Here is a 25,302-nt window from a genome sequence, read left to right on the forward strand (position 1 = left end):
GCAAATCCCTCTCTGAAAGATGGCGGGGGGAAAGTAGCGGTAAAGTGATGCCCTGGAAACTGCGATCATCCAAGCAGGAAGCGCGCCCGGCCGCACCGCACTCGGACCGACCTCCCAGAGTCTCAGCTCAGGGGCCCAAAAGGCAGCGCGCATGCGCAGCGCCTGCCGGCCGCGCCGCGGTTCCTTCCTGCGCCTTTATCTGCATCCGGGTCCGTGGGATTCGCGCTCCACTGGTCCGCCGGGGTCGCTCGCGGGTGGTTGGGCGTTGCTTGTTCCCGCTGTTCCAGCGTCGGAAGAGCCATTGGGTCTGCCGGTAAGCTTAGAGGCTGGGGGACGGGGGGAGCGCCTAGAAGGGGACTCGGGCCGGGGGACCCAACGGCGATTTCGCCTTGTGCGGGCTTTGTGCCGAGACGGGGACGCTGGGCCGGGCAGAATGGGGTCTCAGGAACCTCGAGGCTGGGGGCGCGTGGGGTCTCCCGTCCTGCCCCTCGCGGACCTGGTTGTCCTCTCAGGATTTGTATCTACGGGAGGAGGCGTCCCTGTCCTCCTCTCTCTCGGCTTCCTCCTGACACCTCTCCCTACACTTGTTAAAAATTCCTAACAGTCATCCTCATTTGCATTCGCTGTCGTTTGCCGAGTGAGGGCCAGGCAAAAGCGCGGCTGAGGGTATTTGCAGTCCCCGCCTCCCGGGCTGGAACCACAGCCTTCTCTACTGTCTCTCGTCCCTCCTCGGGTCGGTCCCACACGCGCGGCCAGGCCACCCTTACCCTTTGAGGTCAGGTCAGGTTGAGTAAGGAAAAGCTCGGAGCAGAGGTTCTGCAAGTGTAGATTCTGGTCCTGGCCCCGCCATTAACTAGTTGTGTAACTTCACAGGTGTGGAAGTTGCTATCCAGCTTTGAAGTTTTGCGATTTTATATTCAGCAGCCCTTTTTCCTAGCGATGCACATCCAAAATGAATCAGCACCTGAAGGAAGACGAGGGAAAGGGTGGTGCTCTGTTGTTTTTTGATGCTGTCTTGTCGTGATGCCAGGGAATTGCATAAGGCCATAGTAGTTTGGATCTCTGAGGATTGGCAAAAACTGGAAAAGTCAAATCTTAAAAACGTAAATAAATGTGAAGAAATTCTTCTTTCTTCTGGGTGAAGGGATTCATTTGGGACTTTTGGAGATGACTCTGCGCCCTCCAGAGAGTTTAATAAAACAAAAAGTTGCCTGTACCTTGGTCTGAGAGACTTGCTTGAACTTCGTTTCAGTGAGGTGTGTGGTGTTCTTAACAAATTTCACCTGATTATGAATATCACCTGTGATAATTTGCAAAAGCAGAGACTCCTTGAACTTCCAGATCTTTGAAACACTGTGTCTAGGGAGAGGGACCTGCGAATCTATATTTTTAACTAGCATCCTAAGTGATTCTCAACCTATAAAACATCTGTGGCATATGGGTCTTTGAGTCCGATACACTTGGTTTTAAAGTCAGCAATAAACTTCTTGGAGTTGCAGTTTTCTGTATCTGAAGAGTGAGAATAATAATTTCAATCTCAGAGACAATTAAGTGATTCTAAGCACTTTGACAATAGAGTTCTTAATCATTTTTGTGTCTACAGAACCTAGCAGTGCTTAGTATATAATAGGTCTTCAAATGTGTGTTGAACTGAGAAAAATAACATGCCCAGGACGCAGAAGACATTGGAAAGCTCTAATGCTTCTCGTCCTACTTACCTTACTTTTTTCCCCCCATTTTATTAACAATCAGCTTGCCTTATATTCTTGTTAGAAGTAAATGTATCTTTTGATGGTCATGACAGCCAATAATTGTTTCTGATTCTTTGCTTTACGTCTAAAATTGTTTTTGACATTAGATTATGGATATATTTAAGTGGAGGCTGAGTCCATTTGTTGTACTGAATTTATGATTTACTATGTAATTTATTTTCTGTAAATAAATGTTATTGGGCCAGAATTCTAGATCATGGTGACCATAATATTTTGTTGTGTGTCGGAATTCGAAACTGTTATCTTCTTAAAGACATTTAGATTCCATACATTTATTTTAATAAGAACTTTAATCTCATTAATTTAGAAAATTTGACTTATTACTCTATGTAAAGTGTGTGGGTACAAAAGTCAGAAATGCCGAAACCATGTTATAAAAGGCTTCGTTCGTATTGGTGACTGATGCATTTAAATATAAAACTAAGAATTAAAAATCTAAGGATTATGGGAATTGTCATAGAATGTTGAGTAAATGTTATAAGGGGACGTTTATAAGCTATTGGTGGTAATGTCAGTTAGTTCAACTTCTGTAGAAAAGAATGTATGAAGATTTCTCAAAGAACTAAAAGTAGAACTACCATTTGGCAATCTCACTACTGGGTATGTACCCAAAGGAAAATAATTCATTATATCAAAAAGATAGCCACACTCATTTTTATCGCAGCACTATTGACAGCGAGGCAGTAGAATAGGGTCTGGAGGCGGGGAACTTAAGGCCAATTCGTGCTGACTTCCTAAAGCTGAATCGAGGGAAAACACCAAGGTCTAGGGGCAGGAAATCTAAGGCCAATTTGTGCTGACTTCCTGAAAGAGAAAACACCTGCGTCTGGGGGCAGGGAACCTAAAGCCAGTTAACCAATTAACGGAAACTTCCTAAAGCTAAACCAAAAGGAAAAAAACCCATCTCCCCATACCCAAGTAGCAAAGGACCAAAGGCTACTCTCCCTACAATCGACTGCCTTCCACCACCTCTCAGGTGGAAGGAGAATGTGCCTTGGATTGGCCGTGGACTGAGCATGGGCCATCCCTTCATCTGCATAGGGAGCCAGTTCACCTCAGCTTTTAATTAGCCACGGACCAAATCCTTCATGCAGATAAGGTGTAACCGATAAGGGACCTCAAAAGGAGTACTTAAAACCCAGAAAACTTTGTAACCGGACCCTTGAGCTGCTTGCTTGGGCCCACTCCCACCCCATGGAGTGCTTTTCTTGCTTCAGTATCCCTGCTTTCGCTGCTTCATTCCTGTGTTTCCTTCCTTTTGTGCAGTTCTTTGTTCAAAATACCAAGGAGTTGGACACCTCACGCTTATGGCCTTCCTTCCATTAACAACATTAGCAAAGATAAGAAATCAACCTGAGTGTCGATCAATGAATGATTGGATAAAGAAAATGTGGTATATATACACCGCGAAATTCAGCCGTTGAAAATGAAATCGTGTCCTTTGCAGTACACATGAGTGGAACTGGAGGCCATCATCTTAAGTGAAACAACTCCAAAACAGAAAGAAAAATACCACATGTTCTCATTTATAAGTGGGAGTTAAATAATGTGTACACGTGGTTGATGGAAAGCAGACTGATAGACACTGGAGGCTCAGAAGGGTTGGGGAGTAGGAGTGGGTAGATGATGATAAATTGCTAGGATCAATGTACATTATTCAGGTGATAGATACATGAAAACCCCAGACCTAGTCACTAAACAATATATCCGTGTAACGAAATTGCATTTGTACCCCTTAAATTTATACCATTTTTTTTAAAAAAGGAAAACAATATGTCTTACAGATATCAGAAACTGTGAGTTACTGTAAGAATGCTGATTTCCACATCTTTCATGGTATTAACCTACATTGTGTAAAATGGAATCGTGTAGCTTTTAAGTGACTGATCTCTTAATATACGTATAATTTTCTTTAGAACAATTTTTGAGGAACTAAAATTGCTTTCTGTGAAGAAATTTCTCCTCCAGAGATCAGTTTATTTAGTTCACTTTGTTTTCTTTTTCTTCTGTTGAATTCTCTTATTAAAAAGAACATGTCTAGTGTGATCCCATTGTTACTATTTGAATTCTGACCTTGTTGCTTACTACCTGTGTGACCTTAGTCAAATCATGTGAAGCCATTTCCTCATCTACAACTGGGCATTTTATTTACTTCACAAGATGGCTGTAAGGATTAAAATATGTACACTTGTCCCTGGTATCTGTGGGTGGTGTCTGTTGGTATCTGTTAGGGATTGATTCTAGGATCCCCCTTCAGATACCAAAATCCACAGATGCTTAAGTCCCTCAAATTATATGGCATAGCACTTGCATATAACCTGCACACATACGCCCATATACTTTATCTCTAGATTGCTTATAATACCTAATACAATGTAAATGCTGTGTAAATAGTTGTTATACGGTATTTAGGGAATAATGACCAAAAAAAAAAAAGTCTGTACCTGTTTAATACAGATGCAAACATCTTTTTCCCCTGAATATTTTCAGTTCTTGGTTGAGTCCTCGAATATGGAATCCACAGAAAGCTAACTGTACTTTTAAATGACCTAGCCCACTGCCTTAAACTCCGTGTCTGCTCAAAAGAGAACAGCTATTATTACTATTTTTAAAATTCAGATTGTATATGTGCATATCCTTCTTCAGTAATGCACTTTTAAAAATCATCAATATATTCTGCTGTTTCAGTGCTCTATTATTTACATGTTTTACAAAGTTATTAAATTTAAATTATCTCTTTATTATATAAAGTGTTCTAAAATGGACTTTTCTCAGGTTTGAACTTCTGTTTCTGGAAGCTCTGCGTCGCCATAATGAGGCTTGTAATTCTTGATAACTATGACTTGGCTAGTGAATGGGCAGCCAAGTACATCTGTAATCGCATCATTCAGTTCAAACCTGGACAGGACAGATATTTTACACTGGGTTTACCAACAGGTAATTAACTACTTTTTCCATTTTATATTCTGATGTTACCCAAATTTAATTCTGGTGGAATTGAAGGGTTTCTCTTAGTAAGATACTTTTCTCATTCATTTTTGCCATATCACTAATTGAACATCGTAGTATAAAAGGCCAGAAAAATGCATGTATATAAAATCTACTGTCTATAGTGTGTTACTAGGTCTTGTGCCAAAGTTTAGTCTCACCTATCACTCCAAAATGCAATAGGATATATTGTAACTTAAGTGTTCATATTTTTTGTACATTTTTCTAGTAGTCCTTTGTTTTGGGGAGCATTGCTTTTACCATTCATACCAGTTTTTAGTTAATCGGCTTTCTTATTAATCATTAAGAGGTACCTAAGTTATGTACTGTTGCCTCTTAATTTAACTTCACCTGCCTTATAAATCCTTATTAATATAGAAGTTATATATTATGTAATGCTTATTAGCCTTTTACTATTTATGTTGCTTCTATTATAGATATATTACAAGTGAAAAATATGTCTTCATCACAGTTTAAGGAGAAGCATTAATTACATATTTTATTGAATTAAGTTTTCCATTAAGCGTGCTCTTAAAAAACAACCAGGTGGTATCATTTGATCTTATGGCACTTTATTTGACCCATGATTTTCACAAAGAGTTAGACCTGGAACTAAAGTTGCCCCTTATTGACTACAAGGCATTTGTTCTATACCCCTGAGCCTTGGTTTCCTTACCTATAAGAAAAATATGGATAATAACTTAAGATGTTGTTTTGAGAGTCAGCTAAGATAGTGTAAGTCCCTTGTATACTGTAAATAGTCTATAAATTTATAGTTTCTGTGTTTTATTTAAACAGACTATTTTCTCCAGCTCCTTCCCTCATACATGCTAATTACATAAAAACTACAATTGTAATTTTTTTCCACTTGAGTAATTTCCATGAATGGTACTCTTCAAGCTGATTATTTTGTTTTGCTTTTTCTCTTTTGGTCCAGGGCAGTAGATCTTGGTGAGAATGGCAAAGGTGACTTTTTTCACTGGACACACCAGTACTACACCCCCAGCACCCTCAGTTCTGATATGTGAGCCCTTGGGGTTGAATATGGTTTCTGTATAGTTTCTATGCTGTTATCCTTAGTTGCACTCTGCCTACCTCTGTTAATGACATTGTGTTAATTATGATGCAGAAAAAACAGTAATTTGAATGGGGACAAAAAGACTTAGAGAGTCTTAAATGTCAGCAGTGCTAAACATCTTTTTGTGTATTTAGATCTACAGCTTTGCTTTATTTTGAATAGCATAACTGCTAGTAATATATGTGCCAAGGGAGTATCTCTGGAAAACCTTGTTGAAATTTTCCATTACTCTCCTTCATTGACCATTGACAAGGTTAATTATGTCCCCTTCCACCACTGCTTTTGAGACTTGAACATACATGTCGGTAATTGCTAGTACCAGGCTGTATTGTAATTATCTCCCCATCAAGCTCAATTTCTGGGCATTATCTGTTCAATTTTATATTTACTCACGTGATCTTAATGAGGGTGACATTTAAAGCCTGTATGCTGTGAGCCTGATCTGCTTCCCAAAACTTATTCCCACCATTTCCTTACCCAGAACTGGGCTAGGCAGATTTGACTGCTTGCAGTTCAAGAATAGGGCTTGAACTTGCCAGCTGCTTTGCTTTGCTTTCACTCATATTCCTCGCATGTTATTTAATGGAATCTATATGAGCTCTGGCACCAGATGTATCTAGATTTGAATCCCTGGTTTCACAGCCATATATTTGGCAAATTCCTTAATCTTTTTGACCCAGTTATTCTGTCTTCAAAATGGGAAAGATAATGCCAGTTTCTCAAGGTTGTGAGCTTTATGTGAGGTAATATATAAAAACATTAGCACAGCATCTAGCCACATGGTAGACAGATGTCATCATTGAATCTCCGGCTCCATCTTTGCTCTGCTCTGAGTTAGTTTCCTCTTTGTGGAAATTGTATCCCTTCATCAAGACTGAATTGAAATGCCATTTTCTTTTATTGTTCTTCCAACTAGCAAGATTGTAGTCTTTTTTATTTGATGTTCTACAATACTCAGACTTCTTTTAGATTATAGCGTTTTTCCTGTGTTATCGCTATTTTGTACTTGCTTATCCTTATATTGTGAGTTACAGGAAAGAAAATGTCTTAATCTTTGTTTTATATAAATCATAGTAGGTACTTGCTAAATTGTGTTAGTAATGACTATTACAAAGCAAATATTAAAATTAAGTTGCTTTAACCAGTTTTTTTCTTCAGGCTTTTAGCCACATTGATTACAAAATAGAAAATGAATTTTTTTGTCACCTCAGTTGTGACAGATCATCTTTTTATTCATATATCCTTTAATTGACAGAAGCCTATAACTCGTCTCTTGACACTAAAATAGAGAAGAGATTCATTTATCCTTCCAGAAAGGAAGAGGAAAGCATATTTATCCATCTTTTAGGCAGGTTTCATGTTAGTGGGCTATAGCGTATTGAGAAAGAAATGTAAAATTTTACTACATAATTTTTAAATTAATAATTGTAATCTAAAACAACCTGTGTGCTAAGCTTTTAGAAAATCTTTTATTCTTCTGTTCTGTGAACCTGTGTGGTATTTATTTATAGCCTTGTCTATTCTGTCATCTCAAATGAGAGGCAGTCTTTTTACTATTCTTGAATTTTCTTTATATTTGTTTTTGTCAGAGACTGTTTTATCAGATTTCTGTATGATACTTGGGTTGAAATTTTTTGTGCAGCCTTTTGTTTTGCACTGTTTTGTGATGGTGGGTTAACTAGGAATCAGTACTCCAAGTAGGAGTGGGAGGGCCAGATAACTTGTTATAAGAATGCAATCTGGCCTTTCAGTTTGAAGTTAAAATGAAAACAAAAAACAAAAAACAACAAAAAAAAACAAATTTAGAAAGCAAAGATGAAGGCCATCAAGTGGCTATATTAATTTATTTTTATTCTGTCGTATCATGAAGCACCATCTTTTCACATATCAAACTGTAATTTTATAAAACAATAGAATCAAGAACTCAGATGAAATATTAGAAGATCCTCTTTCCTATAAGTTCTGTCCTAAGCAAAAATAACTTCTTTTTCTCACTTTACACATTTTAGCTGATACATGCTGAAGTTATCAAAAGATGAGAAACAGGGGCTTCATTTAGAAAGCTGTAAGGCTAAAGTCCCTACTCAGTGTTTGCCAGTTTGAGATTCTATTTTGAAAGTAGGGGCAATATTTAAATTTAGCTCTGTTTTCCCTTTTGATTTCAGTAAATGGTCAACACTTGACCTATTTATATATCATTTGTGCAAGAACTCAAGATTTTCTTTTCAGAAAGGGAGATTTTTAAAAATTCAGGTACATACTCTAGAAGCTTCTAATCTTAGAATTTGTAATAGTATATCCCATACCCAACAACTCAAGGATAATTTTCCAAACTTCAATTTTTATTGACAGATTTCCAGCTTTATTCAGCAAATTCTAGTTTACCAAAATGTCTAAGTACTTGTTAATTGATTATGTATTTAAGTTAATAATTGCCTAATTAATCGGAATGACAGAATATTATTAAGAAAAACATAGATAAAGTTAATAAGTTTTTTAAATAGATTATTAAGTCATGTTAGAAAATGGTATTTTTATGTCTTTTAGGGAGTACACCTTTAGGATGCTATAAAAAACTAATAGAATATCATAAGAATGGACACCTTTCTTTTAAATATGTGAAGACCTTTAATATGGATGAATATGTAGGTAAGCTATACTTAAAGATACTATTTGGGTATGTTACATTTTTAATAAAATGAATGTAGTTTTAGAATATTAGTATATTTGAATTTATGTTTTGAATATAATATTAATGTATGAATATATTTCTAAAATGTAATGTACTGCTTTGAGATGAGATTGGGAGTTTATATAAAAACCTGTATTTTTGTGATAGTAGCACAGAATAGTGGAAGGAATGAAGGACTAGAAATCAGAAGATCTGCATTCATCCTGGGCTCTGCCACTCACCAGTGATGTAACTTTAAGCCAGTCAACTCACATTTCTCCTTCTCTTTTTTCTTAAGGCAAAGTTAAAATCAGTGTTGTAAGGATAATCTAATGTATATGTAAAGGTAATTAGTTAAGTATTTTTTCAAATCAAAAGCTATATTGGTAGACCTGAAACTTTTATTTTTGAGTGTTAACTTGCCTACCTGAAATCTATGATGTGTAGAAACTCTGTTAAAATTTAAATATAGCAATACATATTTAATGGTAGCATAAATGATAGCCAAAGAAGTGTTGTGATCCCACATAATCTGCACACATATAGTATGAATAGAGGAGGAACATGGCTATCATTTCACTTGAATGGCTGATTATTTTGAGCTTAACATGAAAGTCAGTTTCATTGATTAAAATTTTGTGTGTTTGAGAATATAGTGATGAAGTGCACATGAACTAGACTTTCTGTGTTTGAATCCTGTCTCCTTTGTGAATGATGGGACCTTTGGGAAAGATTCCTTTGTTTCAATTGTTCACCTATAAAATGAGATAATAATATTCCATAAATGTTTTATGAATTAATGCATACATTTAAAGTGATTAATACTCGGCATATAATCATATATTCCACATAAAAATGCTTTTAAATTGAATATGGTATAGAGAAGTTAGATATATTAAATAACACTTATGACTTAAACAGAAAAATAAACTTTAGATTTATTTCTGGGAATACTTACATTTTTATTAACTTCATCTTTAGGACTTCCGAGAAATCATCCTGAAAGCTACCATTCTTATATGTGGAATAACTTTTTTAAGCATATTGATATAGATCCTAATAATGCACATATCCTTGATGGGAATGCTGCAGATTTACAAGCAGAATGTGATGCTTTTGAAAAGAAAATAAAGGAAGCTGGAGGAATAGATCTTTTTGTTGGAGGTATGTAAAATCCTTTTGTCATTAACTGTTAGTGTTTGAATTAGGGATTTTTAAATTTAAAAAAGAAATCTTCTCATTGTGTAATGTGAAGAGCACCTGTGACTGTCCATAATACCCATTAATTCTGCTACTGATTCCTGTTTTACTTCATTTTCATTAGAAAATAATCTTAAAATTCCCATCTTAATCTTCAAATTGACAGCTGGAATTATTTACATTATGCCTTGAGAGGTACATCCCAATCCGTGTTAAACTCTTACAACTACCTCTTTAAAGTTGACAGTTTACCACATCTTTCAAAATTAGTAATATGTTTCTTTACCTAAATGATAGTTTCTTTTTACTATTTCTTTAAAACTCTAGCCAACCTACTTATCAAATTACAGAGTTTAAACGATTGCATGAGGAACAGGTGGATTTTAGTAGATCACTTTAATTGTTTCATCTTACTGAGTAATCAGTTAAGAATGATGTAAAACTTTTTACTTATCAGCCTTAATATGAGTTAAGCTGTATAATTGTCATAAATTCCAAAATTAATGTTTAATTTGCCAAATTCCACTTGTGATTTTTATATGTGTGTGTGTATACATAATCTACAGTTAAAAATAGGAAGTTCTTTATAAAGACAATATGGTTTTCTATTAGTATAAACTATCGCAGTCAGCTAGCTAATTGCTATAAGAATAGTACAACATCAACTAAACTAAAATCAATTTTTTTGCCATATTCTTTAATATTCAACTAAAAATACTAATGCTGTAAATTATCTGTATATAACTTATTATTAATAGAACACTGATCAAAATTACATGAATTTGATCTTCAATAGAGCTGTACTGAGGTTAATTTATACTTGAAGTGGCCAAGTATGGTTGAGATAGTTGATTATCTTTGGAGGAAATTTGGTTTTAAAGTCAGATGTAAAATTGTATCCTGTTTTAGCCACTTAGTATCTGTGTGACCTTGGAAAGTTGAAGTTCAGTATAAGTACATCGTTTGTAAAAGAGGATTAATATTAACCATTCCAAAATTTGTGAGAATTAATCATGTTGTAACATGTATAAAATGCCTTACACGGTGCTTGGTATGTAGTTGGTACTCCATAAGTGCTACTTCAGTCTTCTCTTTCTCTCTCAACTGTAAATGCTGAAATAATTGTCCCTTAGAATTACTGAATTCCTTGGGATTTTTACCGAATTCCCTCTAAGGACATCCAGCTGGATTGAAATCTTCTCTTTCAGTTTTTACTTCTACCTAGCAGAGTCAATAACATTTACTTTCTTGATAGAATGGTTTATTGGAGCAAGAAACTCAAGTTAGACTATTGCTTTTCAAATTAGAAGGTTATCTGTTTTAAATAAAATTTACTAATATTACTTCTGTAATCCTAGAAAATATGCATACTCCTGCTTTGTACATATGGCTCAATTTGGGGATAATTAACCATTTGTACCTTCCAATATTCAGGCTAAGACAGTAGATATTTGAGAGTATCTGAGGGGTGTATAGACCATCTAATCTTTAGATTTTCTAAATTCCACACCAGAATCTAGGAGAATTACTGGAGTACAACATACTGCAACTGCTTATATAAAAAAAAGTTTTCACTCATTTACTATAATAAAAAAAAAAGGCTTTTAGTTGTTGGAGGTTCATTATTAAGTACTGCTTGAAAATGTCTTCATTTGTGGACTTTCTTTTCCCCCTGTTAATTTATTGACCTTACATAAGTATGCATATGACAAATCTCTTGTAGACTCAAAGATAGAAAATAGATTTTACTATGGGGAATAACACTGATAAGAACACTTGATTTTGTTCCTTTGCCTGCCTTCCAGAAAGCATTCATAGCATAAAATAATGTTTAAGCCTGTAACTCTTATTCAAGATGTCTGGTAGAACTTCCCTCTTTCCTTATAACTTTAAATCATTTAGTACTTCTTTTTAGTTAATTTTTTTGGGGGGGGGTTATGTTTCTTCAGTATAAACCACCTCAGTTCTCCTTTTGAAATATATGTTGCATAAGTTGTAATTATGTTGATCACTGACACCACTAAAAAGAATTTGATTTGGTTTTTTAACCAATTAGTCTTAAGCTTCCTGTAGTTCTTTCTCCGCTCCTCCCCGCTCCCAAATATATTTTAAGAGAGTTCCCGTGCCTCTTACATTAACATCTTTACTGTAGTCATGGATGATCCAATGCCTGACATTTTATATGTACCATCTAAAGGACATACTTGTGCATAGAGAAGGATTATTGCATTTTCTTTGAACTTTTCCTTATTTGGGATGCCCTATTATTGGATATGTATTCATGAAAGAATCTCATTTGTTGATCTAGGTTTATCATCATTGGATTTTTAGATGAGGATTGGCATCTGGGTCTTACGACTACCCTTCTTTTGTTCCAGGGTTTGGTTAATAAAAACTCTAAGAACTGTGCCAAATGGGATCAAAATATCAGCTTTATTAAAGGTAAAGTTGAAATAGAGATTGCAGTTTGGGCTTGAAGCCAGAATGGGGTTTTTCACTCCTACCCTTTGAATTGAAACAGTAGAATGAGAAGAGCTCAAAAATGTTAATCTGCTATTGCTCATTCCAGGGAATTAGAGCAGAGTTCCCTATCCTAGAGGGAAGAGGAAAAGAAAAAAAGGAAATACATACTTAAATGTTCTCATTCTTCCTCTTGATGGCAAACATGTTGAGAGAAAGGGTAAAGGTGTATCATGCAATTCCTGACTTAACCCCAGCAATAAGATACACAAACATGGATTTTTAAAAATAAAATGTAGCGTTGGTCCCAGTGGCTCACACCTATAATCCCAGCACTTTGGGAGGCCGAGGCGGGCGTATCACCTGAGGTCAGGAGTTCGAGACGAGCCTGACCAACATGGAGAAACCCCATCTCTACTAAAAAAATACAAAATTAGTTGGACGTGGTGGCGCATGCCTGTAATCCCAGCTACTCAGGAGGCTGAGGCAGGAGAATCGCTTGAACTCGGAGGTGGAGATTGTGGTGAGCTGATATCATGCCATTGCACTCCAGCTTGGGCAACAAAAGTGAAACTCCATCTCAAAATGAATAAATAAATAATTTTAAAAATCTAGTTTTACAATAAAATCTAAATATATAAACTTTTAAAATATCTTAAGGCAGTAGTGTTTTGGGTTTTTTGTTGTTGTTGAGATGGAGTCTCGTTCTTTTGCCTGGGCTGGAGTACAGTGGCTTGATCTTGGCTCACTACAACCTCCACCTCCCAGGTTCAAGCAATCCTCCTGCCTCAGCCTCCCGAGTAGCTGGGACTACAGGCACCTGCCTTCATGCCCAGCTAACTTTTATATCTTTAGTGGAGATGGAGTTTTGCCATGTTGGCCAGGCTGGTCTTGAACTCCTGACCTCTGGTGATCCACCTGCCTTGGCCTCCCAAAGTGCTAAGATTACAGGTGTGAGCCACTGCACTCGGCCTAGGTGATAGTGTTTTTAAAAAGTAAAAATAAGACAGTGGGGAAAATGTTAACCTTCTGATTTGGTTGCATGCTTGGATTCTTTGCTTTACTAGAAAAAGGAAATAATGGGATCAAAAGTAAATTAACTGGAATGATTCTAGGTTAACTCACCAACTGAAGGAAAAGTTGAAACAACCAAGTCTGGAAAAACAACCAGAGAACCTCAGATCTCAGAAGTAGAAACTCATCAATCTTCTCCTTGCAGTGCTATCATCCAGTACTTCAGTTCGCCATGCCTTCTTCCTTACTGTATCCCTGGTCAAGATTCAGATTCACACAGAGATTCTGATTGGTTCAGCCTGAGACAAGTGCTTGTCTCTAGACCACAGTAACTTTACCTAAGAGGGATATAGGAAATTAAAATTGTTCCAGCCCCTCTGGTGAGGGGAACAAGGCAGAAGAGAACAAGGTGGGAGGTGGAAGAAACTATACTGAGCTGACCAAAGAATAGCAACCATGCATTCATTTATCCAGCCATTATTTAATAAGTGCATCCTGTGTGTCACTAGTTGTTCTAAATAGTAAGAATATAGTGATGAAGATAAAGCCCATACTTTCATGAAGAGTACATGTACACTCTACCCTTAGAACTGTAGGAACACAGGAATGACATTTACTCCAGACAATGAGTTTTAGAGATGTTTCATAGAGGTGCTGATATCTTAATTTAGACTTAAAAGCTGAATAAGAATTAGCCACATTTTAAAAAATAATTTTATTTCAGGAACCTCAGTTTTTGACAGTTACAGCCAACAAGCAAATATCTTGACCCAGCTCTATTATTAACCTTTGCTCATAATTTCAGCTTAGCGGTACTAGCTGTACACTTTTGTAAGGCCCAAATCATCAGTGAGGTCACTAGTAGTAGATCTTAGTAGACTTCGTATTTTTTCCTGAAGCTTGTATTTTCCTGATCCCATCCTTCCCTCTTTACACATATATAGAGAAATATAAATGTTAGGGATATGTGTACCTAAGAGGAGAAACAGAACACTTTTACAAATGTAGAGAATTTAATGCCTATAATTATTATATATTTATAAGCAAATACATACTTAATAGTAGAAACAGTCAATGCATATTAACCACATGTAGGTCTGGTCTTATGTCTCCTTATTAAAAATTCATAAATTGTTGTACTTTGGCATCTGTACCTCTTTCAATAGAGTATTCATTTCTTCATTTTTCAAAACTGGGTTACTCTGTCATATTTTATATAAATTTTGTTAAAATTGTGTGCTAAGTGTCAGTAAAATACAGATATCATTAAAGACGCAGAATATAAATGTAAAAGATATTTTAATGACTCAAGGAATTGGCGGATTTATTTTTTGTCTGAGGTTGCCAGAAATGTGACTAGCTACTAGGGTACTTATAAATAAAACTTGATTTATGTATGTCATGGAAAGATTCTTAAGTTTGTGAAAAGAATTACCTTCCATTTCCTTCAAATAAGAATGTCATATTCCTGTCTATATTTTAGAGGTAATCCTAGAATATTAGAGTTGGCACTAGGTCTCTTTAAAGCAGTGTTTTTAAAACTGGTTGTCACCTATTATTATATCATAAAATCAATATAGCCAGTTACATGCAACATTTTCCTTTTGTTAATGAAATGCAATGTAATAGAAAACAGCTTGTATGGTTCCTAGTAAGGGTAAGTATGATTTCATGCAATTCTTGTCTTAATTATATTTTATATGTTTGTGTTGTATATGTGTATATATATACTAGATTACAACATCAAATGTTATTTCTTACAAGGGTTACAGTCAGAAGTTTGAAAAAGAAAAAAAAACTATTCACCTAGACATTATCTTGTCCAATCCACACATTTTTATAAGTGAGGAAACTATCCTACAGAAAGGTCTACTAGTTATTGCGCTATCTGCACTACAACCAAGTAAATTAAAGTGTGACTATAAAGATGTCCGAGTAGGAATCAGAAGAAAGATCCGAGTCCTGTCTCAGTATTTACCCAGTTGTGACGTTGAACAAGTCATTTATTTTTCTTGAGCATCAAAATTTCCTTTTGTATGTAGAAAAAGGTGGAGGAAATGAGGGAAATAGATATGGCTAATTTGACCATCTCATAAGATTATTAAATAATATTTAATCTGTTATGCATGTGAACGGGCTTTATGAATTATCAAATGTTATATTAATATAAGGTGATACTTAATTTTACTATTAGAATCATGTCAGCTCATTGCTAAGCATGTAGAAAATGTGGAAACATTTGTTGAATCAATACAGAAACAAATATTTTAATGCAGTAATAGGAATTCAAGTATAAAAACAAACAAGGTAAGTGTTTTTTTGTTGTTGTTCTTTAATGCACATTGAACTTTGTGAAACCTATTTACATCGTGTATATGTATGTATATTTCTTTTGAAAGGAATTGGTCCAGATGGTCATATCGCTTTCAATGAGCCTGGATCCAGTTTAGTATCAAGGACAAGATTAAAGACTCTAGCAATGGATACCATCTTGGCAAATGCCAAATATTTTGATGGAGATTTATCAAAAGTGCCAACTATGGCTCTAACTGTTGGTGTGGGGACAGTGATGGATGCTAGAGAAGTAAGCATTAAATGTTCTTTGTTGTTTTTCCTTTGATGTCAATGTATTAATATTTTGTATGGGTTATGATGCTGAATAAGTGATATTTTGATTGCATTCTCTTTGCAGTATAAATTGTTTTCTAGTTTTCAGTAACTAACTTTTGTCAATCTCACTGACATGTTTAGGGATCAATTAAGTCTTTTGAAGCTGTAAACTAAGAATTAAGCACCACCACTTTTGAGGTGCTACTTGCCAATTCCTGCTCCAGTTTGAGGTCCTAAAATCTTAACTGATCACATGGTTTGTTTTTTATTGTAAGTGTCTCATGAAAGGACTGTTGGGACAATGATGCATTGCTAGTTACACAACATCTTTTTTGGAGCTCTCAGGATGATTTAAATGCTTTTTTACTGTATGTTATGTAGGATGATAGAGCCCTGTTGGTTTCCAGGAGAAAAGGAACTCAGCTGGGGCTGCAACTATTCTACATTTGGTATATTTCAGCATGGAAGAGCTCTGAACAGCAGACCCTGTGTAATTTAAGTTTTTTTTTAATTGGGCTGTCATTTTCTTCCTTGAGAATACAGAACAAATTGTAGTCAGTCCATGGTTGTATGTAGTTAAATTATATGGAAACCCAGAACTTTGTTCCTTCCTGGTAGCCAGATCGGACAGGTTCAGAGGAAAAATGTATAGACAAGGTATGATGAATAAGTAACTTATCTTTTTTCTTTTCTTCCTTAAGAATACAGAAAAGATTAATTTATCTTTTCTTCCTTGAGAATACAGAACAAATTGTAGTCAGTTCATGGTAATATGTAGTTAAATTATATGGAAACCCAGAACTCTGTTCCTTTCTGGTAGCCAGATCGGACAGGTTCAGAGGAAAAAAGTATAGACAAGGTATGATGAATAAGTAACTTATCTTGATATAATTAAACTTGAACATACAAATAGATACAAACTGTCAATCAAAATATATGAGAAACCTAAAAATCATAGGTATATGAAAAAAGACCTCTCAAGGACTGAAATTTCATAGTCAATAAGTTGAGAAAAGGATTTTAGAGCAATCTTATTTCTAAAATATGAAACTGAGTTATGTAATACATTACATTTAACAAGATGTAATACAGTTTTTAATGCTGATTTTTAGAACAAACAATTACTCAAATACTAAGTTTTTTTCTTTGGGTCAGTTTTTGCCTAGACAGGAGTGCAGTGGTGTGATTACAGCTCACAGCAGCCTCAACCTCCTGGACTCAAGAGATCTTCCCACCCCAGCCTCCTAAGTAGCTGGGACTTCAGGCGCACACTACCATGCCTGGCTGATTTTTCAATTTTTTTTTTTTTTTTGGAAGTGACAAGGTCTCACTATGCTGCCCAGGCTAATTTCCTCATTTATTAAAAATTACATTTGACTTAAAAATTCCAACTAAGAAGGGATATGGAGGATTTAATATGAGGTTATAAATTTTTGTAAATCATTTATATCAGTTTATGGGATGATTAAATGTTGATTATTCTTTAGCTTTTTGATAACCTTTTAAAATAGTGTTACTGTGACATTTAAGTAGCATAAAGCTGTATCAGTGCAACATCTGCCTGAGCACTGGTTCTCAAACATTAGTGTACATAAGGATCACCTGGTATCCACACCTAGATTGATTCTTTAAATTTAGGGATTCTGCAGTTTGAACAAGCATACCAAATTATTCCATATAGTTTGTCCTTTCCCATGATATGAGAAATAATCTCCTTGAGAGTAGAACAGATATAACTAATCACAGATCAAGTCTATTTAGAGAGCAATTTGTTTTATCTACACGTTAGCTGTAAACACCAATAATGAATTCTTCATCCTATAAGCTTCCAGTAGCCTTCTTTCCTCTAAACTCCACTCCCTTCATAACGTTAATGGTAGGTATGTACTTACTTTTCTCGCCAATAAAAGTTTGGTTGTCTTTTTTTTTCTCAGTATATATACTTGATGTTGAGATTTCTTGCCACCTGTCCCATTACCTTTTTATAGAGTGTGCTTCAATAATGAAAAGACTCTTAGCTCATATTGTCTAATTGTTAGAACTTTTACAAGAGGCAATGTAATTGTTAATCGCTAAGAATATGGGCTGTAGAATAAAACTGCTTGTTTGTATCTTACCAAAACCTTGGGCAAGTTACAGAATATGCCTCAGTTTCCTTATCTTTAAAATATGAATAAGAATAGTATTTCTCTCATGTTGGTTTTGAGGAGTTGATGTAATTCAAGGAGAGTGCCGAGTATTTCCTCCCATTTTAGGTCTAGTTACAAAATATGTAATACAAAGTTTGTTATAAATATTTTAGAACTACAGCAGTTTTAACATTCTTTTTTAAAACAATTGTAATGAGGAAAAAAATGTTTAAAGATGTATTACATTACAAAAATGTGTGTGTAGATGAGGTGTTAAGTGGAATCAGTTTCCAGCTGAAAGGTGATGAAGACAAGATTCTGACACATACATTCACATTTGCAACATGTCATTGCATTATTTCATTGGCAGTTAGGGACTGAGGACCAAGATCTTGGATTTTCTGTAGCTTATAAGGGTAGTATCAGTCATATGTGCTTATAAGACAGTTCCTGTGTTTAAATAGATCCTAATCCTTCTTTAAATCCAGTTTTTATTCTGAGTCAACTTTGAATAGCACATGTTCAGTGAAATGCTCTTCAGGCGTTTCTTGGTAACTCTTCAAATTATCTATTGTTTTAGAGTCTTTGCTTTTCTGGGGTAATATCTATTGCTTATCTAGACTACAGCAATTTGGTGTATCATTCTACATTGTATAAATTATTCATAGATTTGTAAGTCTGCTTTTGCAAGAGAGTCCTTTTTCTTCATTGTCCCAGGTTTCTTTTATACATCATTTACTTGTTAATAATTACAGGTATTATAATGTTTGCACTAATACCCCATAAGAAGGTACTGTTTTGCTTTGTTAAACTAGAAGCAACATTTTGTGCTTGTTACCTTAAAAAGTAAAAATAAATACCTTGAACTATGATGTGGAACTATGTATTTTTCTTTTTCTCTCAGAAAAAATATTGGTGCCGAAGTCCTTGTTTTTTTAAAAAAAAACAGAGCTCATTACTCATTTGGAACAAGTTTTACCAATTGGTGTTCATAATTTTTCAGGTAATGATCCTCATAACAGGGGCACACAAGGCATTTGCCCTGTACAAAGCAATAGAAGAAGGAGTCAATCACATGTGGACTGTTTCCGCTTTCCAGCAGCATCCCCGAACTATTTTTGTATGTGATGAAGATGCTACTTTAGAATTAAGAGTTAAAACTGTGAAATACTTTAAAGGTGAGCACTGAATTTCAAAAGCCGACTGAGATATTCTGTTGTGGATGAAAATTGAAACTTACTGTGACTGTGGAGTTAAATCTCACACTGTGAAGTCTTGAAAAGTGGCAACACACAGCTGGTTCTTTCAAGGAATGGAAGGTTCTCAGATAATAGTGTCTTCAAAGTAGTACCTATTTTTTTTGTTTTTCATGAAGAATCTCTTCAGTTTCTATTTTCAGTAAACATTTTTTCTTGAAATCCAAGGTTTAATAATTTCATATTGAATATATAAGACCAAATAACCCAAAAGAAAATGTATCTTTGTTCATTCTGGATTTCTTTTCATACTTACCAGTCCCACCTCAATCCCTCTCTCTCACTCCCCTCTAACCTAAATTTAGAACCTAATCAGTGGATAATAGAGATCTCCCACTAATTTAATCTTTACAATTTTAAGCCAATTTATTCCCATATATTAAAGTTATAATGGCTAAATGTTAAAACAGTATGGAATAAACTCTGCAAGTAAGCAGGAGTTTGATTGCCCAGACTTCATGTTGATTTTCCTTTTTGCTTTTTCCTGTAGTCCAGTAATTCAGAAACCTTACTGTACCAGGCTGTGTATTACAAAACACATATGCTTGATATAATGGTTTTAAGAGATTTTCAAGGGACATTTTGCCTATACCCAATGTCGAACCCATTCTCTAAGAGTCAGCTCCACATACTACACATATGTAAGCAAGCTGTACAAACAGGTAATTTTCATAAAGCACCTGTATTTACATAGCTGATATTAAAAGCTATATAGTTGATCCTATAGATAGGTCAGTGATAAGCATGTAGTAGGTATGCTACTTTTGCTACATGATTATACTTTTTAATCTTTTTTACTCTAGTAACTAGGTATTTATTTTAATGCCTATTGGAAAATACACTGAATAAATGAAAGCTGTATTTTTTGGATATTATTGCTTAAGACAGGGTCCAAAAAAGCTACCATATTTGATTGGCTCTCATATACATTGATCTTGCTGATGTTGGACTGTGTCTTAAAATTGGTGTCAGATCATAGCTTATCGGGTAGCATTTTTTTCTCAGTGGTACATAAAATGATGTGTCTTACAGTCTATAGCATGTCATATTCAGAAATAAAGTATATAATCTTAAATTTTTAATTCAATGCAAACAAAACCAGTAACCTATATTTCATGTAAATGTGTGAATATGGCAAATATCTTGAAGGTGTTATACAAATAACTGACATTTGGCAAGCATAAAATAGTCTATTTTTAAACAAAATACTGATCTTGCTTTGTATATAGTTTTGTATTTGTACTTATGTTTCATGAGCATTTGCCTCTTCTAAATATTTGGAAGCATTTTAATGGATAGTCAAGTACATAAATCATAATTTATTTAAACATTTCCTTATTGTTTAACACTTAAAAATTATTTCTAGTTATTTATATTTTTAGCATTTAAATTATTAATTTACCAAGCCACAGATATATCAGATTAAACTGAAAAATTGAAAAACTGAAAAATTTCTGATTTGTGAATAAAACAGAGCATTTGATGGAGTTTTAACTTTATTTTCCCATGTAATCCTTCAGATTTCATCCCAAATAATAGATTCCTTGACTACAAGGAATCCTTACTATCCACAAATTTTAATTCCAGTTTTAAGGAGATTCGTTTAACATGGCCATTTTCTAGTCCTATTTAAGTCCCAGATAAATGCCTGTACTAATCTGATTTTGTCACAATTTTTTTATCAGATTTTTACATTTTGGTGAATATTATTTTGGTGAATAGTAAGATATTTAATAATAGCCAGTATCTCTATGACCAGGCACTATTCTAAATGCATTTTACTTTTTGATTTACTTATCACAAAAATGTTATGAAATGGGTACTCATAGTCCCATTTTTAAATGAATTAATAGACTTAACAGACAGAGATGTTAAGCTACTTACCCAAAGTCATACAGCACATATTTGGGCAGAGCTGGGTAATAGAAATCAAAATCAGGCTGATCTCTGGAGTATATAGGCTTTTGTCTATTCTGCTATACTGCCTCCCAGAATAAACTCTAGGTATGATACCATCTACATCAAAATCATACTTCCATATGCTTTTTTCCCCATATCATAACCAGTGCTTCCAAAAAAGGTATATAGACATATGTTAGAGAATTTAAAATAGAAGGGTGGTAGATGTTTATATGTATTTAGTTCTTTTAGTTCATCTAATTGTAAGCTCTTATGAAAAATTTTGAAACAGACCATTCATGAGAAGATAGATGCATTACCTAAAAAGGACACAATATTTTTCACTTTGGAGCTGTCTGTATTTCTGAAGAGGTTTCAGGATATCAGCCTCTGTTAGGGTATCTCCTTCAATATGAAGACAGAATTTAGATATTCTAGGCTACATATGGGCCTCATTTTATAGTATTTTAGTAAAGGGTAGAGAAATTGAATATTCTTAAATAAACACATTTCAAATGTAGTTTGTATACTTTTCATACGTCCATTGAGTTACTAGTATATCAAAATACTGGAGTATGTAAATTCCTAAAATTGTCATCCATAACTCTTCAAATTCCATTCATATCACTACCCTTTCTTCTGTCATCACTAAAAAGTGCCAACCAGAATCTTAAAGGGTTCTATTTAGTGCCTAGATAAGATCTAGGTTAACTAGATCCAAAATAATAGAAACTGTCAGTAAATGCAAGTTTATTTCAGTATACACCTCTATAGCAGTATATACCTTTTGAAAGATACAAGTTAATCACAAGACAACAAGTTTAGTACCTGGGGATTTGTTTTATTCATTCTCGCTTTTCATTTTTGCTTTTTAAATAGAACAGTTTATCTTTGATTTTAGTATATTTTCATGACATCATATGAATTTTTTCTCTTACTTTGTATTTAGGCTCCACCTCAGTAGTTTGACAAAGGTAGAATGAGTTCATTTTGAGTCAAAACCATAAAAGTTACTTTGTATAGACATTGGTTAGAATCTGTGACATTTAACCTTTCTTCTGGTAAGGTTTCAGGAAGTCTGGTGCATTTTTATCAGAAGACTTATTTGTTTGACTTAAGTAGCAATTATTTATTTATATAAAATTCATATGTAGAAAGTTGTCAATTTTTACCTGAAGTCACAGTAAATATTTGACTTAATACCTAAAAAGCAATTAATAGAATTTTCAAAATAATTATTTCTAGTTTGGAAGCAGTCCTATTTGATGTATAAAAGATATATCCAATGTATAGTAAAGGAAAAAACTTTATAAAGGAGTTGAATTTTTAATGTTTTTCCTGTTAAGTTGCATGTATTTTAAAGCTCTGTGTATTCTTTCCATAATCAAAGTTGTTAGCAAATGACAGATGAAGACTATTTAAGTAAAAAAAAAAAAGATTCTCTACAAACTGATACTCCGGAAAATGTTACATATTCTAAATCATACAGCTGATATTACTCTTATCTTTGTTGTCCCCTCTCCTACTGGACGTAGTTTCCGGTGCTAATATGACCTTCAAGTAGGCTGTTGAGAAGCATTCTCTCACTTTCAGTTGCAGCACTAGTGAATGGAATGCTTCCCCCTTCCCTCCTTTACAGTCCTGTTCTTATGGTTAGAATTTCTCCTACTACACAAACACTTCCCAGTGCTCTTTGCTTGTCCCTTAAAAGTGGGTCTTTCTCAAAGTTCGGATTTTAGAGTCCTTTTTGCAGCCTTTCTGACAAGGAATATCTGTTCACTAACAAGCAACCTATCTCTCCAATCCAGTAATTCCATTTCCTGCAAAACCGCATTGTAAGTGCCTTTCCCCAGCCCCCCATGTTCTTAATAACCTGGAAATTTTAACTCATTTCTTTACCCTCCAAATTGTAAAATCTCTGGTTCACTAATTGGGTCAAAGACAGTCTTTTTAGAACTTTTCTTCTCCCTGAAGTAGTGTAGTACTGAGGCATTAAAACAGGAGTAACTGGAAGATCAGCTGTTTCCCAAGCAGCTTTCATAGCTAAGAGCAGTCTGCAAGTATATGTACTAGTTACAAAATGAAAGTTATAATCTATCTGATTTAAAATCTAAATTCCTATTCTGAATTAAATGATTTAGTACAGGTTGTTTTCTGTATTGTTTTAGTAACCCTCCCTCATTGTAGAATTTGTAATCAACCTTTGTCATAAATACACATGCCAAACTATTAGAAAATAATTTGCCAGATGAATGGATAGGGTAATGTATTAAGAGTGAGACAGCAGTTCTGAGCCCCTGGCTGGAGTCTAGTAGAGGAAGTGCCAGAAGATCAAGATCAACATAAACTTTCAGATGTAATTAAAACATATCATCTAAGTCAGTATTCAAATTTGTCATGCTGAATCTCTTTGAAGACAAGAACTGCTCTTCTGGTTACTCCCAAAATACCTGTACACATTCTAGATCTGACTGTTACATAATTATAAATTGGTATTTGCTAGGTAGATAAAAGACATTCTGAAACATTTCTATTTGTACTTTTCCAATAAACTTGACTATCAAGATGGGAACTAAACAGCTTACTGTGTCTTATAAAAAATACTTTGTTGTCTGAAGTAAATGAAATAGTTCAAAATTAACAAAACAACTAGAACTGTGCTTTTTTTCTTTAAGGTCTAATGCATGTGCACAATAAACTTGTGGATCCACTATTCAGTATGAAAGATGGAAATTGAAGGAGATTGGAGCAAAATTCTGCTTGAATGAACAGAGCACTTTTTACTAAGTAGTAGATGAATTTTCAGCTATGCAATATGATAAAACATGGGGAATTTTGAAGACTGTCATTTTTTCATTTGAGTATCTATGTTAAACATTCCATAATTTGAATATTTATATCTTGTACTTGGGTTTAAGAGAAGTAGCTGGCTCTCAAGATTGGCTATTATAAAGTATCGAAGTCACATAGCCACCTATTAAAAAAACAGCATAGAAATGTCTGCCCGTTTAAAAAGTCATTTTAAAGGTGCCATTTGTGATATGACTCCAGTGGCATATATTTCATTTTTTAATGACATGACACTCCAAACCTTTCAGATCAAACTGTCATTGCAGACCTTCACTTTTGGAATGCGATCTTTATATTTTCTGTGCATCACACACATGCTTTTCTGCACGTGGTTGCCTTAGTCATCTTCCTACAGCACTATCTAGACATCAAAAATTGTGCTATATATCGTTGGTAAAGGAAATTTGAAGAGATGACAGTGCCTAAAAGTAGTTTACATCCTTTCGGAAAGTATGTGTAAGTGCATGTTTTTTGTGCACCACCTTCTATAGCACTTTTTTACAAATATCTTATTTTTAATGACTTGGGTTCATGTCCCTAACATAAGTATCTTGACAATTATGAGCTTTATACCTAGCAATCCACTTCAAGAAATTCTTTTGGAGAATATTTTCTGATTATTGTTAAACTTAATATACAACTAGCTTTATTCCTTATGTCTAAAATAATAATATGAAGTATATATAAAAGGAATTACTGTAAACTACATTGCCATAGCAATTTACATAAAAGTATATTGTTTTCTATCTTTAACTCAAATAAAGCGTGTAATAAATAAGTTATCTAAATTTCCAGAAGTGAAACTGAATACATGCATTCACCTCCCAACAATTATAGTATATGTGAACCTGCATTTATTTTGCGTTTGTTGCCATCATGCATCAGGAGTTAGGTTAAAAGATGTCTCTGCCTCTGTGGGGAGCGAAAAAAATGCTCCTTTTGCTTATTTTGCATTTCATAAGCCCACCTGGTAGAAGAAGCCTTACTTACCTGCTTGTCTATGTGATTAAAATGTATTTAGTTTCTTAAAATATTAAAAGAGCAAATAAATTAATGAAATAAAATTGGTAATAGGATTTTATGGTTAAAAGTGGGGGATGGGGTAAATTTGCTGCTTTAATTCCAGATGATGTTTTAATAGCCTTATGTTTTTTAAGTAACTAGTGAGTCAGTAACATTCCACATACACTTCCAGTAATAAGAATCATTTACTACAAACTATGCTGACTACCTTAGAAAGTCATACAGCATCACAGTGAAAAAGCTAAAGGTACCTGTTGTGGTACATGATTCACCAGTTATTTCTGTGCTCTAAAGGTCTAAAAATTCTCCTTTCCTGACCTTGATGTTAGGGGCTTACTTGAGGTTCATGTAC

General features: G+C 34.6%; 1 protein-coding gene across 4 annotated transcripts; it reads left to right on the forward strand.

Moving 5' to 3' along the window:
- The first annotated feature begins 196 nt into the window (after positions 1-196).
- Positions 197-24,715, forward strand: GNPDA2 (glucosamine-6-phosphate deaminase 2). Of its 4 annotated transcripts, none has more exons than XM_050791621.1 (7): positions 197-313; positions 4,548-4,709; positions 8,386-8,487; positions 9,491-9,673; positions 15,583-15,767; positions 18,926-19,100; positions 23,753-24,715. In XM_050791621.1, the coding sequence occupies exons 2-7, from the start codon at positions 4,586-4,588 to the stop codon at positions 23,812-23,814; spliced, it is 831 nt and encodes a 276-aa protein (XP_050647578.1). In that variant the 5' UTR covers positions 197-313; positions 4,548-4,585; the 3' UTR covers positions 23,815-24,715. The 4 variants fall into 4 exon arrangements, with proteins under 4 accessions (XP_050647578.1, XP_050647580.1, XP_050647581.1 ...); XM_050791623.1 differs by lacking the exon at positions 197-313 and adding an exon at positions 5,698-5,784 and having other exon boundaries at positions 4,631-4,709; XM_050791624.1 differs by lacking the exon at positions 197-313 and adding an exon at positions 5,698-5,726 and having other exon boundaries at positions 4,646-4,709.
- Positions 24,716-25,302: the final 587 nt, after the last annotated feature.

The sequence above is a fragment of the Macaca thibetana genome, chromosome 5 (assembly GCF_024542745.1).
Source record: "Macaca thibetana thibetana isolate TM-01 chromosome 5, ASM2454274v1, whole genome shotgun sequence".
Lineage (NCBI taxonomy): Eukaryota > Metazoa > Chordata > Mammalia > Primates > Cercopithecidae > Macaca > Macaca thibetana.

Excerpts from the sequence above, each read along its gene's own strand:
- GNPDA2 (XM_050791621.1), top strand. The coding sequence starts at position 4,586 with ATGAGGCTTGTAATTCTTGATAACTATGACTTGGCTAGTGAATGGGCA. Across the intron at positions 9,674-15,582 it reads AATAGATCTTTTTGTTGGAG|GAATTGGTCCAGATGGTCAT; the intron begins GTATGTAAAATC and ends TTCTTTTGAAAG. Across the intron at positions 15,768-18,925 it reads CAGTGATGGATGCTAGAGAA|GTAATGATCCTCATAACAGG; the intron begins GTAAGCATTAAA and ends ATAATTTTTCAG.